The 17,218-nt window shown below is 37.0% G+C and overlaps 1 protein-coding gene across 1 annotated transcript in view; it reads right to left on the bottom strand.

Moving 5' to 3' along the window:
• Positions 1-892: 892 nt before the first annotated feature.
• The window catches only part of LOC137388956 (proteasome adapter and scaffold protein ECM29-like), a 63,348-nt gene continuing 47,022 nt past the window's right edge, over positions 893-17,218 (bottom strand). Inside the window, exons 31-38 of the mRNA XM_068075467.1 lie at positions 15,298-15,455; positions 14,707-14,832; positions 12,022-12,153; positions 11,191-11,392; positions 7,617-7,722; positions 6,192-6,286; positions 4,863-4,934; positions 893-1,312 (exon numbers count right to left, since the gene is read on the bottom strand). Coding sequence (XP_067931568.1) covers positions 1,185-1,312; positions 4,863-4,934; positions 6,192-6,286; positions 7,617-7,722; positions 11,191-11,392; positions 12,022-12,153; positions 14,707-14,832; positions 15,298-15,455 — 1,019 coding nt within the window. The 3' untranslated portion in view covers positions 893-1,184. The remainder of the gene's footprint in view (positions 1,313-4,862; positions 4,935-6,191; positions 6,287-7,616; positions 7,723-11,190; positions 11,393-12,021; positions 12,154-14,706; positions 14,833-15,297; positions 15,456-17,218) is intronic.

Genomic DNA, 17,218 nt, shown 5'->3' with positions numbered 1-17,218 from the left:
TGTTTGATATATTCTTGCTACAACTTGTTGAAAAAAATAAATATAGAAAGTTACCTTACAAAATATTTAAATACCATAAATTTCAAATATCCATCCCTTTCTCATCACATTAACTTACATTTATAAAATTTAAATTAGTGTTTATATTTTAATATACTGTAATTGCTGTAACTAGTTTGCCTTGGGTTGTCAGAAAGTCAATATAAAATAACAATCATTTTAGCTAAATATTGTGACTTCTTTTTCATCACGCCCAACATTAAGTTAAGTGATTTTTTATAATTTTTATCATTGTGTTTTAATAGCCTTATTAATATAAATTTATACTATTGGCTATATAAATACTAAGCAACCTTCTCGCGTTCAAGTTGTTTTCCTGTTTACCAAGGACACACACAATACAGTAAACACTTTAATCAAACACATTACTTAGCGCAGGCTGCAGAAAGTAATTCATATAAAACTGTACATCTGTTCCACTATTAATTTCTATAAACCTGTACATCTGTTCCACTATTAATTTCTATAAACCTGTACATCTGTTCCACTATTAATTTCTATAAAACTGTACATCTGTTCCACTATTAATTTCTATAAAACTGTACATCTGTTCCACTATTAATTTCTATAAACCTGTACATCTGTTCCACTATTAATTTCTATAAACCTGTACATCTGTTCCACTATTAATTTCTATAAACCTGTTCTCCATTTCCACTATAATGCCACTGAAGTATTATGCTCCTCTAAAATGCTACTGAAAGCTACAGATTCAGCATTTGTCTGCTCGCTCTTTAAGCATTCCAGGACTCAGAGCCATAGATCTAAGCCATCGATCTAAGCCATATACTCAAGAAACAACATGTGAACAAATGTGTTACAAAATGGCTCATATTCTATAGCTTTGCACTGCATTGAGATACAAGTGGGAACATCTTAAATAATTATATGATATACAACTAATATTTGCATGAAGAACTCATCCTTCCACTACATTGTAACAATGCATCAAAAGTCTGTCAGAAAATCAAAGGAAACTGTCCTAACTTTTACTCTATTAAAATATTTATCGCATAAAAAGCTGCAGAGAATTTTCTGTTTACTGAATCCGGTTACATACATAGTGTTCTGTAGAGTGTTATCACGAATCTATGACAAACCTAGGCAGGTCGCACCTGGTATGTCTAACAGAGCATTTGCTGTATCTCTTCAGCAAGTTTCTTGACCTCAAGGCTAGAGTCAGCCATCCCCGCATCTGTCATACACTCCGTCAACTGGACTTTAGTCTTCTCAGAGAGTACTCCGTCACAGCCTGCATTCGTAAAGAGAATAATTAACAATTCAAAATTTGCAAACTTGAATTGCACCAATAATGACATTGTATGAGGACTTTTAAACAAGGTGATTTTGATTACTGAAACATAATAGCACAACTCCTTGAGGAAAAAGAGGGCACATAACTGCCTGTTCCATTAAAGACTCATACCTCGTGTTCACATCTCAGAAAATGCTGAGCCAAACTACTAATAGACTAAACTGCTTTTCGATATGCATTATTACACAGGGTTCACCCTGTCTCCAGTGTAGCAGCTACCATGTGGCAGCACACTTGATATGTTTCCATGATGAAGATGTAAATTTGGAGTTGTGCACACGTGGAGTTACCGTGCAATAAGCATTTCAACGGACATTTTTCCCGTGTTGCAGATTAACGCGGGGGCTTTGTTAGAAAAGGTAAGGATTTCTTTACCACAGGTTACAACGGCGCATTCGGAACACCTCAAATTGCAATAAGAACAACTAAAGTGTGAAAAATGTTTAAAATGGAGTAGCTTGCGCGAAACTTTCTCTTGCGTCATTCGTAAGTGCCGTGCAAGTGCTGTTTCCATCATTTGCAAACATGAAAATTTGATAAAGATTTGCAAGTAACAAAACTCGCTTGACTTATGGATTTTTGCCATTTTATCTTGCGGATGACACAAACTTGACACAAACTTGACCATAACTTGACACAAACTTGAAGCGCTGTGTTGCATTTTTGACCAATAAAATCTCCCAATTTCACAACACAATTATAAAAGTTTAGAGTTTAGTTTAGTTTATAAATCTTCTATAATTTTTATTAAAATTCTCAAACTTTTTTCAACAAAAAATGGAAAAAAAGAATCAAAGTCATACCATTGCTGTGGCACACTTGAAATGCCTTTCACGAGCATACAAACATATCTAGGCACAGCAAATAAGGTACCAACACACTTTCAAATGAGAGCGAATAAAAAAGTGAATACATGTTGGAAGCATAACTTATGGTCAGTGAAAGACTCAGAAAACTAACTATATGAGTTACGCTCCAATTTGCACTGATAACCTCAATTTCAAAACTTCTCATTAAATAATCCAGGTAGAGAAGATACCGCTGCAATTGGGCTGGAAGCGATAGTATCAGTTAATAGTTAGAAAAAAACTATTTTTGTCACAAGTCTATTCTAACAAACGATCACTGATGCCACATGAGAATTTTACTAGCTTTATACACTAATAACTTTGTCATCATTCAGTTTATAATAAAAACGAATTTTGAATTAGCCTTCCTTGGTCTGTCCATTACTCGATGGTGCACTCCAGTTCTGCCAGCTACATATACCCTGCCTACGAAAAAATTACAAATATTGGCTGTTGTGTTGGTTCTAGAATAGCTAAACAAGAACACTGAAACTCAAACTCACAGAACTTAACTTAACGAGCATCTTCTGAAGCTTTTTTAGCCTCCCCTAGCTCTCTAATATTATAGCTACAATATTTAGTGTTTGTTACTGACCTGTGCTACTGCTAGTGGGAGAGCTTGATGAACAAATACAATTTGTTTCACAATAAAATTACTCTGATCTAAATAAAATTGTCTGTCTTGCAATAATTTTGTAGAATGTATAGACTTTTTCGCAGTCGCACCTTAAAATAAATATCCCAAAGAGAAATGAAAAGCTAACCCAAATGCACATATATTGTGGTATGCTTTAACTGTTGTTTAATGGTCGTGAAGCATAAACACAGGAAAAACCAACTACAGTGAAACTCGGCTAACTCGAACTTCACGGGACCGAAGGAAGGTGTTCGAGTTATCAGAGTGTTCAAGTTATGAGAGCACTGTCACAAGTCCATTCAAAAGCATGAATGGCTTGTTGCAAATTAAAGGGCTTCTCATGTAATGTTTTAACAATTTTTATCAGAAAGCATAAATATTTTCCTATTACTCGAGATTTGTTTGTTGTTTTAGGTGATGTGGCTGCCAGGACGTTTTCAGATTAAAATAGACAAAACTTGAACGCGACTGAAACGCTCAGAAAAAAGAAGTAAATATTTTTCTTTTGAGGGTTTTAACAAAAACCAATTTTGCCGATTTTCCTTTAAGTTTATTCGAAGGTACCGAGCTTTTCCTTGCTTTCGCAGAGCTATCCCTGAGCGAAAGTTTGGTAAAATTTGTTTTTTGCAAACCGTAACAAAAGTCGTTAACGAAAATGTTTTGCCAATAGTGGTAATAATGACGCCTAAGAGCTAGTAAAATTTTCATCCCTATGGCTTGGAATAATGTGATATTCCAAAGCGATAATAGCTGTCCCGGTAGCCATTGGGCAAAAACTGTTCGAGTTAACGAAGTTAAGGTCGAGTTATCTAAAACAATTTATCATTGCGTGGGAATGGACCAAACAAATCCGTTCGAGTTAACCATGTGTTCGAGCTATCCGAGTTTTACTGTATATGCAAGATAGCCTGATCCTCCTGTCTAGAACTGATAAGGAAACAAAAAGAGCCAAGACTAAAGACTTGTTTATGACTAGATGTGTCCATTTGTCACAGAGAATATATCTTCTTATTTCGTTTGATCTAGGCACATTTTCTTTGTCAGTCAAGAGAGAGAGAGAGTTACAAAGCAACCTGTACTCATTTATTATGGAATGAAGAATGAGTGAATGTTTTTATGAGGGTGCATGTTAAACAGGCAGCAGCAGACATTGAGCTGAAATACCATCTTCTACAGTGAACCAACATTAGGATTATTAAATCCCACTTGGTCATCGTGTGCATTTGTCTGTTAGTCCATGCGTATGTCTGTTAGTCCATGTGTATGTCTGTTAGTCCATGTGTCTGTCTGTTAGTCCATGTGTATGTCTGTTAGTCCATGTATATGTCTGTTAGTCCATGTGTCTGTCTGTTAGTCCATGTGTATGTCTGTTAGTCCATGTATATGTCTGTTAGTCCATGTGTATGTCTGTTAGTCCATGTATATGTCTGTTAGTCCATGTGTATGTCTGTTAGTCCATGTGTATGTCTGTTAGTCCATGTGTATGTCTGTTAGTCTATGTATATGTCTGTTAGTCCATGTGTCTGTCTGTTAGTCCATGTGTATGTCTGTTAGTCCATGTATATGTCTGTTAGTCCATGTGTATGTCTGTTAGTCTATGTATATGTCTGTTAGTCTATGTATATGTCTGTTAGTCGATGTGTCTGTCTGTTAGTCCAAGTGTCTGTCTGTTAGTCTACATGAACGCGATGCACATCCCCATTTTTTGCCTGATTTCATCTAAACTTCAGACACACATGCTCCATGCCTTCCGCCAGATGGCCAAAAATATTTTGCTTCAAAACTCCATCTGGTTCATGAGAACCAGCCTTTTGAACATCCACCTACAGGTTATCTGATCAAAAATAAAAGGAATCTCGGGCATCACCAAGCTTCCTGTAAGTTCTAAATGCGTCAGCAACTCTATAGATTCCCTAATCTCTTTCCATAGCATAAGTTTATATCAGCATGCACATTGTATATACTCAAGACACGGAGCAAAATCAGAGAAGGAAATATTTACCTTTGATAGATTGCAGACTGAGTTTCATGCAGCCATATGCAGCTTCCCTGACAGATGAGTATTTGCTTTCACCTACAAACATCACAATCTCTATACAGCCTGTCTTCGCTAATCATTGAGTCTCATACCAGTACATACAATGCCAGGATTTCCACACACAGATATGAACTGCAAGCAATGGTGCTTCAAATAAAACGCAACTCTTCAAAGCAAACAGCCGCAGTAACAACCAGATGCAAACAGTATCACTGTAATTGACAAAAATCAAACCGCCACATGTCTTTCCAAAAAAACTCCCCGTAAAATACCAATGAATGAACAGCAATCAAGTGATGACAACTCGATTGATTAATAATTGAGTGTATTGATTCGTGGCCATAATCACGAAGTTTTACCACCTTAAAGGTTGCCTTGCAACAAAATTCACACTACAGTTATTTGGTATCAACAGATTCACCATGTCTTACTCTGCTGTGTGGTAGGTGCAAAATATGTGGAAATGTGATTACAAGCTCTTAAAAGCTCAAAAATGAACAGTTAATTGCAGCCATCTCGAAACAACCGTAGATTGGAATCCATTTCCAAAACAGCTCAAATGGGGACATAGTTGAACAAGATGACTTCTGTTTACACTTTCATGCAACCTCATTCGTCGAAATATTTTCATTAATATACTTCACGCATTAATAAAACCATGTCTATTGTTCTTACGCGTCCATTCCGTCATCATCGTAATGTTATCACTTTGAGCACTGAAATCTCTAAACCTACCGTATAAGCTCGATAATTCTTTATCCTTACCTCGAAGGAGTGCATATCATCCTCTGATGAACATGACAAGCCTGTTGGTCACCTGCCATAGTCAAAAAATGCTGCAAAAATTGTTCGCGCTACTTGGCAGAAAGCATGGGGCACATGATCAGATTACGACAAGATGATTAGACCAGGCTGAAACGATACTGTAAAGTAGCGAGCATTTATATTTGATACAGGCTTTCCGGTAGAACCCAAAGTATTTGTCATAAACTAGTGCTACGGGACGTTTTATATCGAGCCTTTTATAGGCCTTTAATTCACGTAAGAACATCACGAGTCAAAACAGTAACCAAACCGATGGAATATGTCAGCCAAATAAAGAGATTCCAAACTACGGTGTTTCCGTGATGGCTGCGATTAACTGTTTGTTTTTGAGCTTTTAAGAGCTTGTAATCACATTTCCACATATTTGGCATCTACAACACAACAGGGTAGGACATGGTGAATCTTTTGATACCAAATACCTGTAATGTGAAATATTTTGCAAGTCAACCTTTAAACAGAATAACTTACGGGCTGACATGATAGCCATATTCAACAGTTGCTCAGTGAAGGCGCTTAGAGACCACGGGCTAGACTCAGTACTCTTTATCTCTGACAGGGAAGACCTAGAGAAAAGGTGAGTGGACTAAATAAATATACAAGTATGCTGTCTGAACTCGCCTCTATAATAATGCAATCCTCAAAATAAATCAGGCCTACCACCTAGCTAAACTCAAGGATGTTTTTTACAATAGCATTCTTCTAGTAAGAGCACACAATGCTTGGGACATCACCAAAAATTTTTAAGCCCCCTTATAATATTGTATAATGGACAGCGGTATGGCCTGTGAATACTGAATAGATCAAGGAAAGCTAATGTCAACGGGGAGGTTCCTCCTTTACTGACCATAACAGATATTCTGCTATGGAAGAATATTGACTTGCCAAGTTTCAAGCAGCTAAAACGAGCTGTAACAACTTGAGTCAGCGAGAAGCGAGTGCTCTAAATGTTTGCCAGCCAAAACCATCTAAGACTGATGTATTTATGTTCATGAAATACACTCTAGTGTACAACAAGCAGATGTTGCTACCCTTTAGTCTGTAAGCTAAGAGAAAACTGCACCTTTTCTAACACTTTCACCTTTGCTTTTCTCAAACAAACCCTATCATCTAAAAAGGAACAAACTTTAGGAAATAACAACAACTAGCTTTCAACAACAGACATGAGTATCACCATTTGTATTTACAGTCAAACCTCGATACACAAAAATAACCTGTTCCAATATTTATTTCATGTAACAAAACCACCATTTGTTGGAGCAAATTTTCTTATAAGGAATTCATTATATTCTGTTTCATTTATTCCAGAGCTCCAAAACCAACAATGTATACTAAAACATTCACATGTATATAACATTAAAGCTACTGAATTATATTTAAGTATGTAAAAAATGAATGTAAAACCAAAATTAATTGTAAAACTAAAATACTAGAATAATAATAATAATAAATAAAAAGTTTTTTATAGTCGCCTTCCTTTAGAGACAACTGAATAGAAGTGTAGATCCAGCATTATGTAAGTTGGATGATAAAGTAAGTAATAAAAATACACAGCATAACTGGCTTCAACTTGCACTATATATTGTTTGAATTATTGTAAATAATATTATTTTCTTATTTTTAAAATTTGATTCCGACCAGCTTTTTTATTTATATTTGCAAAACGATATTTTAGGAAATTCCAGACATTGGTTGTTGGAAAGTATTTTGAATGCCGCGACAAATATTTGCAAAACTTTTACCTAGTGAACATGTAGAGATCTATCTAGAGACCTATATAGAGATCTATGTAGGGATCTATGTAGAGATGACCGTATGGGAATAACACAAGCTTGAGAAGAGCTACATAAATGACTTTAGGCCAAAGGCACAGAGTTGTGTAAAATAATTCCATACCTCTCCATGACAGCGTGCATAGAGTTCCAGATGGAGAGTTGTTCCTTCCACGTGACTTGAGGCAGCCTTAGCAGAAGGAGTCTAGTTGTATCCACTACGCATTCCTCTTCAAAAGTAAAACAGCTGAATAGTGAATGAGTAATAATATTACTCAGATGACTAATACCTACCAGCTTTCTAGACACACGGTAAATATTGGAGTTATCACACCACAGCAATTAAATAACGCAGCATTCGCTGATTGCTGTGTCACTTTCCAGTAGTATACCAGGTACTACTATGAGGTCCACATTTTACAAACATCTCACAGCCAAATATAGTTTTAAAGTGCCAAAAAATATCAAACTACATGCAAGTAAAAAAGGTTTTGATTAGAACTGCTGTCACAACCCTTCTGGACAGTTTTAAAATCTGCTCATACATCCTGCACCAAACCAAAGCAGGTAGATGATGCGGTAAGATACATGCCACCACATATTATATATAAATGAAGAGATCAAGTAATGGTGTGTTAACTTGTGTAGTAGATCTCATGTCTATATGCTAGTCATAGAGTGACCAATAATAATGTTCCTAACAGTTGGAATGTCAAGGGAACATTATTGTAAAACGTAAAGATTTCAGGCTATTTCTGGTGAGGTAAGTTTTGCTCTTTTGATCAGAATGAGGGTAGCAGTTATACATCTATCAGTGCAGATTGTCGATGAGCCCTGGCTGCCAAAATCATAATGCATTAACTTCAGTGCAATATTGCGCTCCAATGACTTGGTAAACCTATTCTTCTTAAAACATCAGCTCATGGAAACTTTGTGAATAGAGTAACAGATAAGAAGGGCAAAGAGGTCTTGGCACATCAGTTTGCCCGTCGGTCGCTTCAAGCACTAAAGATAACCTGCAGTTTTGATCGACAAATTAGTCTCAACGCAACTAAAGGAAATAAAAAAGAAAAATAAAGACGCGTAATGGTTTATCCGTTCAAGCCCATCTGCAAATTAATTACTCCAAGCTTATCAAAAACTGCTAATCTATTACAAAGATAAACAGCATTAACACATTCAAGGAGTATTCGCAACAGAGTTAGTGACTGAAGTACTTTCTTCTAGTAGCCGGTGGTGGAGCGGTCATCACAGTTAATAAGGGCAAGTGGAATGAGAGAGGAAGAGTGAACACATCTTGAGCACAAGGCCCCTTTGTTCGACTCTTCCTGACTTCCATCAGGTTAGAATGATTTAGCACACTTCATACGCACACAGCGGATTTCATGGCTTGCTAACAGCCGAGGAGATAGCATGAAGGAAACTTCCAGTCACTCTAGCCTGAGGATTCCATCATCTCTATCTAGCCTCAGCACCATCTCTTCAGGTATGCACCAGAATGGGTTTTTATTGAAGAACTGCAGCAATCAGTGACTATAAGTAGTGTTTATCTAAGCTAAAAGTTCCTAACAACAACGAATAAATGATGGAGCCAGAACTAGCCGTATACCCGTGCCTTATACAGTGATCTCTCTACTTCCTGGTCCAGCTTTCACCGCTCCAGTACTTCGTGAGGTAAAAAATATTCATTAAAAATTACAGACCATATATGAATATTAAAAGAAAACTGAAATATATAAATTTCCCTCGTACTCTGGAGATCCCTCCATGAGCACTATTGCCGTCGCAGTTCCATGTTTTCCTGTTACATTTTGTGAAGCGGTGAAAGTGCAAATTGCTTGCTTTCATCATGCCTCATATACGCCCTCAACCCCCCAAATTATCTAATAAACGTAAGAAAAAGAGGAAAATGCTTACAGTTAATACAAAGTCATCTTAGTAGACATGAGTTGACTTGTTTCCATTTCGTGGATTTTCACTTCTCACCGGAGGCGCCAGTCTCAAAGGCACCGGTCTCGATTAACATCGGAAAATGAAGAAAAAGATGTAATCAATAACTGGCATGATTTGTATGTTCATGGATTTTATTTCCTGATTGTAAACGATGGAATTTTCAAAAGTTAAATATCATCAGTTCGACGTTACAAGCTAGACGCTGGCACAGCGACTCGCTGAGGAATTTGTTTCAAAGACCAAAACACTATTAGTAATGTGACACGTCCTATCTCTTCTGCAATAGTCATTTGTTTAAATAATTATATCTGAACTGGACACTCTTGCACCGCTACAGCGCCCACATAACAAAACTCACCCCAACGGACATTAAAGGCAGCAGGATATAAAACATCTATAAACTTTGTACAACTGTAACGTTTTCATATTTTTATTTATACCAAAACTAATTGTAGGTTTGCCTCTCTTGCTCCGCTCTTTTACAACATAGTGCATTTAAATGCTGCTGACCATTCCCATTTACTGTTGTCTACACATTAAGTATATAAGTATATCATAGTGAAAAATGAGAAAATATGTTTTTTATATTTTTACTGTAGCTAACAATAAGAGACGCTGCAACTACTGTTTTTGGAACATCCATTTATACAAGTTAGATAAAAACAAAACAGAAATTTAAGCAACACGAAAATTGCTGACTTTACCACTAATGCAATGGCAATATAATATTACTCATAATAACACACAATGGTACGAAATCAACTTAAAGTTCTTAACAATGCGCTTCTAAACACTAAGGGGGGCCATAGCAATACACCCATAAGATTATCAGTAATATAGCAGAAATATTTGTTGCACTAACAAATATTCAAGATAAACTAATATTTGTTGTACTAACAAATATTAGTTTATCTTGAACAGAGTTCTAGAAAAGCCTGGATGTAGGAGACGTACCCAGTACTGATACATTGCCCATAGCCTAAATTTATTGGTTTGTTAAGTAGATACTCCGCAACATAACCATAATGACAGCACTCCACATTTGTCAATAGCCTGTGCTCATATACAAGTCTGCCAGTTGATTATCAACTTGTTAAATACAAATTTGTTTTTGTTTGAAACTTTAGGAAAACTACTCCAGATTGGAGTTGTCTGTCCCTTAATCCTTTTTGTAACACGAGTAAACTTTGCTCCTGTCACACCTCCTTTAGATATGGTGTAAGGAGAGCCATAGTAGCTTCAGGTTCTACTAGATGAAGCAAGAGCTAATATATCATATTTATGTGAATGAAAACAGAGCTTCTAATATCTTTGGCAATATGACATTTTCATATTCTCTACTGAAGCTGCCATTTTGTTCCTGTTGAAGACATTGACATGACACCCACATGCGCGTGTCACATCCTTGCGCAGGCCGAGAGTGTGAATGACATAGTCAGAGCTATCGTAAACAGAGAGCTCGCACCCAACCAGAGTGTTTCAAAGACAATCATATCACAGTCAGTTATTCCAAGACCGGTGCCATTTACTAAAGACCCAGTCAAGCCAGCTAAGGAGTCTCAAGGCCTGACAGAAACAGCCTACAGTATTGAGAAACAGAGAGAAGAGAGCAAGAGAAGAACTGACAATTGTTTTCAAGCTCTTTACCATTGGCTAACCCTTAAGTTAACAGCGTGTTATAATGCAAAATAATACACTAAACTTCTACCCTTTGTTCTCATGGTTAATGATGAAAGTTTACCTACCATGCGTAGACAACTCCTTAGGCCATGCTTTGCCAAGTGCCTCAAATCCAGTTTCCCTCATTTGTATGAGAACCTGATCACTGATGTCATCATCCTCATGCTTGTCTATCATTACGTATGGCAAGATAATATTATATACATCTTTATATCTGTCAACTTGTAAGGAGTACAACACTTGTCCTAGGCAGGTCACCGCGGGTATCTGTAATTATATACAGTATACACTACTTGTACAAAAGGTTGTATTAATTTGAAAACAAAGAAAACAAATCACTGCATTTGACTAGCTAGAAGAGCTAGATTACATTCTGTTTGTTTGGGTATAAGTACACTAAAGGTGCAATAGTGCAAAAAATATAGTTTTGAAACATATTTACTGAATTCAGTCTTATCCTATTTTATGTATTGATCCCACACACCAATAATAGTCAAAATAAAATCTATAGAAAAATTTTTCTAATTAACACATTCAAAACCTCATTTCATTTCAAGAGCTGAAAAGTTTGTGAGTTGTCTAGCCCCCCTGCCATAGAATGATAATGGTTTTTCTTTAAGTAATTATTCACTTCTCCACACAGCAAAAAGTTGCAGTTATAAGATGAAGAACACTGCCTTGGTTGCTTCTAAGCTAAGGATCTACAAAGCCTGGGTTCCTTCTAAGCTATGTCTACACAAAGCTTGGGTTCCTCCTAAGCTATGTATACACAAAGCTTGGGTTCCTCCTAAGCTATGTATACACAAAGCCTGGGTTCCTTCCATGCTAATAATAGTAGCCCAAAAACACGAGCCCAACCCATCTACATGTGTGAACAGAGGATATGCAGAGCTTACCTTGTACTTTATCGACTCTTTGTTGGCTTCTCGAATGCAGCACTTAATGATGTCATCGACATTGATCTCGGAGGAAAGAATCGAGGAATGACAAGTACGAACCACATCGGAGAGAGCTGTCAGAAGTACTTCCTGTGTGAGGTAAGTAATGTACAACTAATACAGATATAATAGGTAAACATGGGCAAGGCAGGAAGTCTTCTCCAAGCAGTAGAGTTTATAGCAGTTAATAGCTAAGCTCACAGCAGTTTGACTAAGACCTAGATACACACATCAACAATATGAATCTTCTCTCTAGTAATTGTGTTGTGTCAAAGCGAACATGTTCGTCTCCATCAGCAGAGATAAAACTGATACATCCGCAATTCACTGAAATGGTTGATTATAATGACCTTCATTGTATGCAATTTCAACGCAAGCTTTGATTGGCTATCAAATGACCATTTATATATGAACAAAGATATTTTTAGATGTGAGAAGTATACAAAAGCCACTAACCCAACTAGGCACTGTTCATACAACCCTTTCAGATGTCTTCAGATAATTAGACCTGTTGAAACTATCTTCCTATAGCTTGACCATTTCATAAACCTCAAGTATTTTTTGTATTTGGCTGTTTTCATTATTAATGTGTAGCGAGTTTTTCTTGAGACGGATAGAACAATGCAAATGTATAAAAATTCATTACACTTATACAATTGATGAAGATCAATATTAGATAATAAAGATGCTGACGACACTCCAACAAGTCTACTAAAAATCTAGCAAAGACAGCAAGAGTTTCAAACAAATGAGGCCAACCTTCTTTGGTCAAACTATCTGTCACATGATGCCTCATTGGTTAATCTATCTGTCACATGATGCCTCATTGGTTAATCTATCTGTCACATGATGCCTCATTGGTTAATCTAGATGTCAGGTTCTATTTGATAGGTTTCAGTGTGCAGCCACATCAAACAGGTACTGTACATGTCAGCGCGTAATTTATCAGTGTGTGTGAGTGTAGCCAGGCCTTCCATCTGATGCAGCTTTGATAAAGCCTACCTGTACACTCTATACAACTCTACTAGCCTGAGCATAACTCAACTGTATAAGCGCTTGAGAGATCATAAAAATTTAGGGATTTCATAAGTTTGTGAGGCTACAGAGAGTGATACAACTTTCAATGCATCAGAGTAACTCATAAGTCTGTGAGGCTACAGAGAGTGATACAACTTTCAATGTATCAGAGTAACTCCTAAGTCTGGAAGGCTACAAAGAGTGATGCAACTTTCAAGGCATCAGAGTAACTCATAAGTCTGTGAGGCTACAGAGAGTAATACAACTTTCAATGCATCAGAGCAACTCATAAGTCTGTGAGGCTACAGAGAGTAATACAACTTTCAATGCATCAGAGTAACTCATAAGTCTGTGAGGCTACAGAGAGTGATAAAACTTTCAATGCATCAGAGTGACTCATAAGTCTGTAAGGCTACAGAGAGTGATACAACTTTCAAGGCATCAGAGCAACTCATAAGTATGTGAAGCTACAGAGAGTGATACAACTTTCAATGCATCAGAGTGACTCATAAGTCTATGCGGCTACAGAGAGTGATACAACATTCAATGAATCGGAGTAACTCATAAGTCTGTGGGTCTACAGAGAGTGATACAACTTTCAATGCATCAGAGTGACTCATAAGTCTGTGAGGCTACATAGAGTGATACAACATTCAATGAATCAGAGTAACTCATAACTCTGTGGGTCTACAGAGAGTGATACAACTTTCAATGCATCAGAGTGACACATAAGTCTGTGAGGCTACATAGAGTGATACAACTTTCAACGCATCAGAGTAACTCATAAGTCTGTGAGGCTACAGAGAGTGATACAACTTTCAAGGCATCAGAGTAAGTCATGAGTCTGTGGAGTGGAGCGTATGCTAACAAAGGGGATTAGTCTTCCATTTGTTCTTGACTGCTGTTATTATTAGCTTTCTTTCTATCGAAAAGTTTGATTCTTGCAACAGCTAAGGATGCTTAAAAATAAATTTGAAAAACATTACATGATGTGTTACCTGCAATGACTACTTGTCAAACGGCAATGCCTCGATATTCAACCAGGCAACCTAAGGGTCGAGGAGTTTCATTCAGAACAACTTACCTCAACTCTGAACACCTTTTGAGGTGATTCGTTCAAATGGACCAACATGAGACAATCGAATAGAGGAGCCTTGTGAGAGAAGACTCACTATTGGTCAAATATTTGCCAGATCTTTAAGCTTAATCTATTGTTGTCATAGCTATGGGTCTCAAATTGCAAAAAAAATTGAGGGGTAGCTGTTGCAAGCTGCCAGCATTCAAATCTTGCTATAGTAAAAGAATCCATCTGCCTGAAGCCATTATTAGAGGCTGTGAAAAATATTGCATCATTTGGGATTCAAACTCCTGACATTCGCCTTAGCATCCAGACACGCCTGATCTATTGGAATAGTTGTGCGCACACTTACCCTCTGCGCGTTATTAGCACACCTGATGATCTCCATACAGGGCTGCCTGGCAGTATCCTGGCACTAGAGACTACCAGGATACTGCCAGGATATTATTGATAAATTGCTTAGAGGTAACAATCTCTCTAGCCCAATGACTTGAGGGCTATCAGAATTAGACAAAAAAGTACAACGACAGAGAAAAAAGAGAGCTGACCTTTCCTTGCCAAGTCCTTCCTGCGAGGCCAGACAGAAGTGCTGACACAAGCGTAGACAGGTGCTTACCATCCATATTATCTCCTGCTGACTTTGCAATGGTGCCCATCGCAGCAGCTGCCTGGGCCTATGAGGTTGAACAAATCATGATATATAAACTATGTAATTTGGATTGTATCACAATTCCTTAGTAAGACCGTTGACAATGACTCAACAGCAAAAGATTCCCAACCGTCATAAGGATGTATTCATGAGTATTTCTAAGTGTGGTACAAGGTAAGTATCTGTCAGTTTGATACAAGATAAGTATCTGTGAGTTTGGTACAATATAAGTATCTGTCAGTTTGGTACAAGGTAAGTATCTGTCAGTTTGGTACAAGATAAGTATCTGTCAGTTTGGTACAAATGCTTGCAAGGAAATATATGAGCTTACACGCTGTCTAATGATTGCCAACCAAATGTCTAGCAGCAGAAGATAGCCAACAATGAACAATAGTCTCAAAAGAACAATCACCAAAATACATATGAAATATACCTGTGTACATTTATGAATGTATATCATAAAGACGAGGAAAAGAAGGCTTATTTTTACCTTCATGAGCCAAGAGGAAGATTGGAGAGCAGTATCTGTGATCTCAAGAAACTCCGCTATGTAAAGTCTAACAGCACTGTCAGTTCCTATTGCTACCTCATTCCAGATATCCTTCCACTGGTTGTCTGTTGCTGAAACTGATGGACTCCTTCCTCCATCTGTAACATAGAACCTCAGTGGCTAATAAATAACCTTCTAGTGTCACAGAGTCTCATTAGATAATACACCTGCTTCTAGTGTCACAGAGTCTCAATAGCTAATATACCTGCCTCTAGTGTCACATTGAGTCTTATTTGCTAATATACCTGCTTCTAATGACACAAGAGTGTCACTAGCTAATATACCTGCTTTTAGTGACACATGGAATATCATTTGCGAACACACTTGCTTCTAGCATCACAGTCTCACATATGATTTTTTACTACCAAATTGAAGTCATCAAAACTGCCAAGAATTCAGATAAACTCAGTTATCAGTATATGTTCTAGTAAGTTGTCATGCATGACTTTTATGCGCCACGTAGTTTTAATAATGCTACAATGAGCTCAGATGATCTCACTTGCTATCATATGCTTAAAGGTTAACTTGCAACAAAATTCAAATTACAGCCATTTGGTATCAAAAGATTCACCATGTCTTACTCTGTTGTGTGGTAGGTGTCAAATATGTGGAAATGGGATTACAAGCTCTTAAAAACTCAAAAACGAAAAGCCGCCGTAGATAGAAACCTCTTTATTTTTCTGACGTTGTCATTACATTTGATTATTGTCCTGTCACGTGATGTTCTCACGTGAATTGAAAAGCCGATAAAAAGCTCAATATAAATCTTATCGTAGCACTAGTTTATGACAAGCACTCCGGGTTTTACCGAAGACCCTGTATCAAATATACATGCTCGCTACTTTAGTTTTGTTTCGGCTTGATCTAATCGTTAAGTCGTAATCTGATCATGTGACCCAATGCTTCGCAAATAATTTCTGCAGCACTTTTCGATTATCACAGGTGACCAACGGCTCATCATGATTATCAGACAATGATATGTACTCCTTCAAGCTAAGGTTAAAAAATTAAACAAATTTTTACGGTAAGTTATAAGATATTAGTGCTAAAAGTGACAGCATTACAATGACGATAAAACAGACACGTAAGAACAATAGACATGGTTTTATTGAATATGTGAAGTATATTTGTGAAAATATTTCGACGAATGAGTTTGCATGAAAGTGTAAACAGAAACCATCTTGTAACAACTACGTCCCATTTGAGCCGTTTTGGAAAGAGAATCCAAACTACGGCGGTCTCGAGTGGCTGCGATTAACTGTTCGTGTTTTAGCTTTTAAGAGCTTGTAATCACATTCCAACATATTTTGCACCTACAACACAACAGAGTAAGACATGGTGGATCTTTTGATACCAAATAACTGTAATGTGAATTTTGCTGCAAGTCCACCTTTATGTAATACAAAATGTTATTTTAGCTAGAAACTCCCCTGTCATACAGCCCACGACCAAAGTGATAATGGAAAAAGAAAGGGTACTGCTGGTTGAGAAATCAATGTGTACAACAAACAGCAATAATGAAAGAAAAGATTATATGTTTATATCTCTCCGCTGCAATGGGAGAAATGCAATATTAAAAGTAAAATGGCAAGCTGGTGTGTAATATAATATACACAGGCTGGGGGGCTGTATATCATTGGTCATAGCAACCAATATCAAGAAGTGATATTTATCTAGATTTCTGTATTTATATCTAAAAAATTATGCTGAATTTAAAAATCTAAACAGATTTTAGCTGGTTGTCATAGAAATAGATGTATATCTATAAGAAAATGTAGGCCTATTACTTAATTTTGCAGATATTAAAAACGGCTTGGCAGTACCGCGATATTGGGCACAGCCGTAGTATCATCAACAAAAT

This window comes from Watersipora subatra, chromosome 2 (assembly GCF_963576615.1).
Source record: "Watersipora subatra chromosome 2, tzWatSuba1.1, whole genome shotgun sequence".
In the NCBI taxonomy this organism is placed as follows: Eukaryota; Metazoa; Bryozoa; class Gymnolaemata; order Cheilostomatida; family Watersiporidae; genus Watersipora; species Watersipora subatra.
This window is presented reverse-complemented; position numbering and strand designations above follow the sequence as displayed.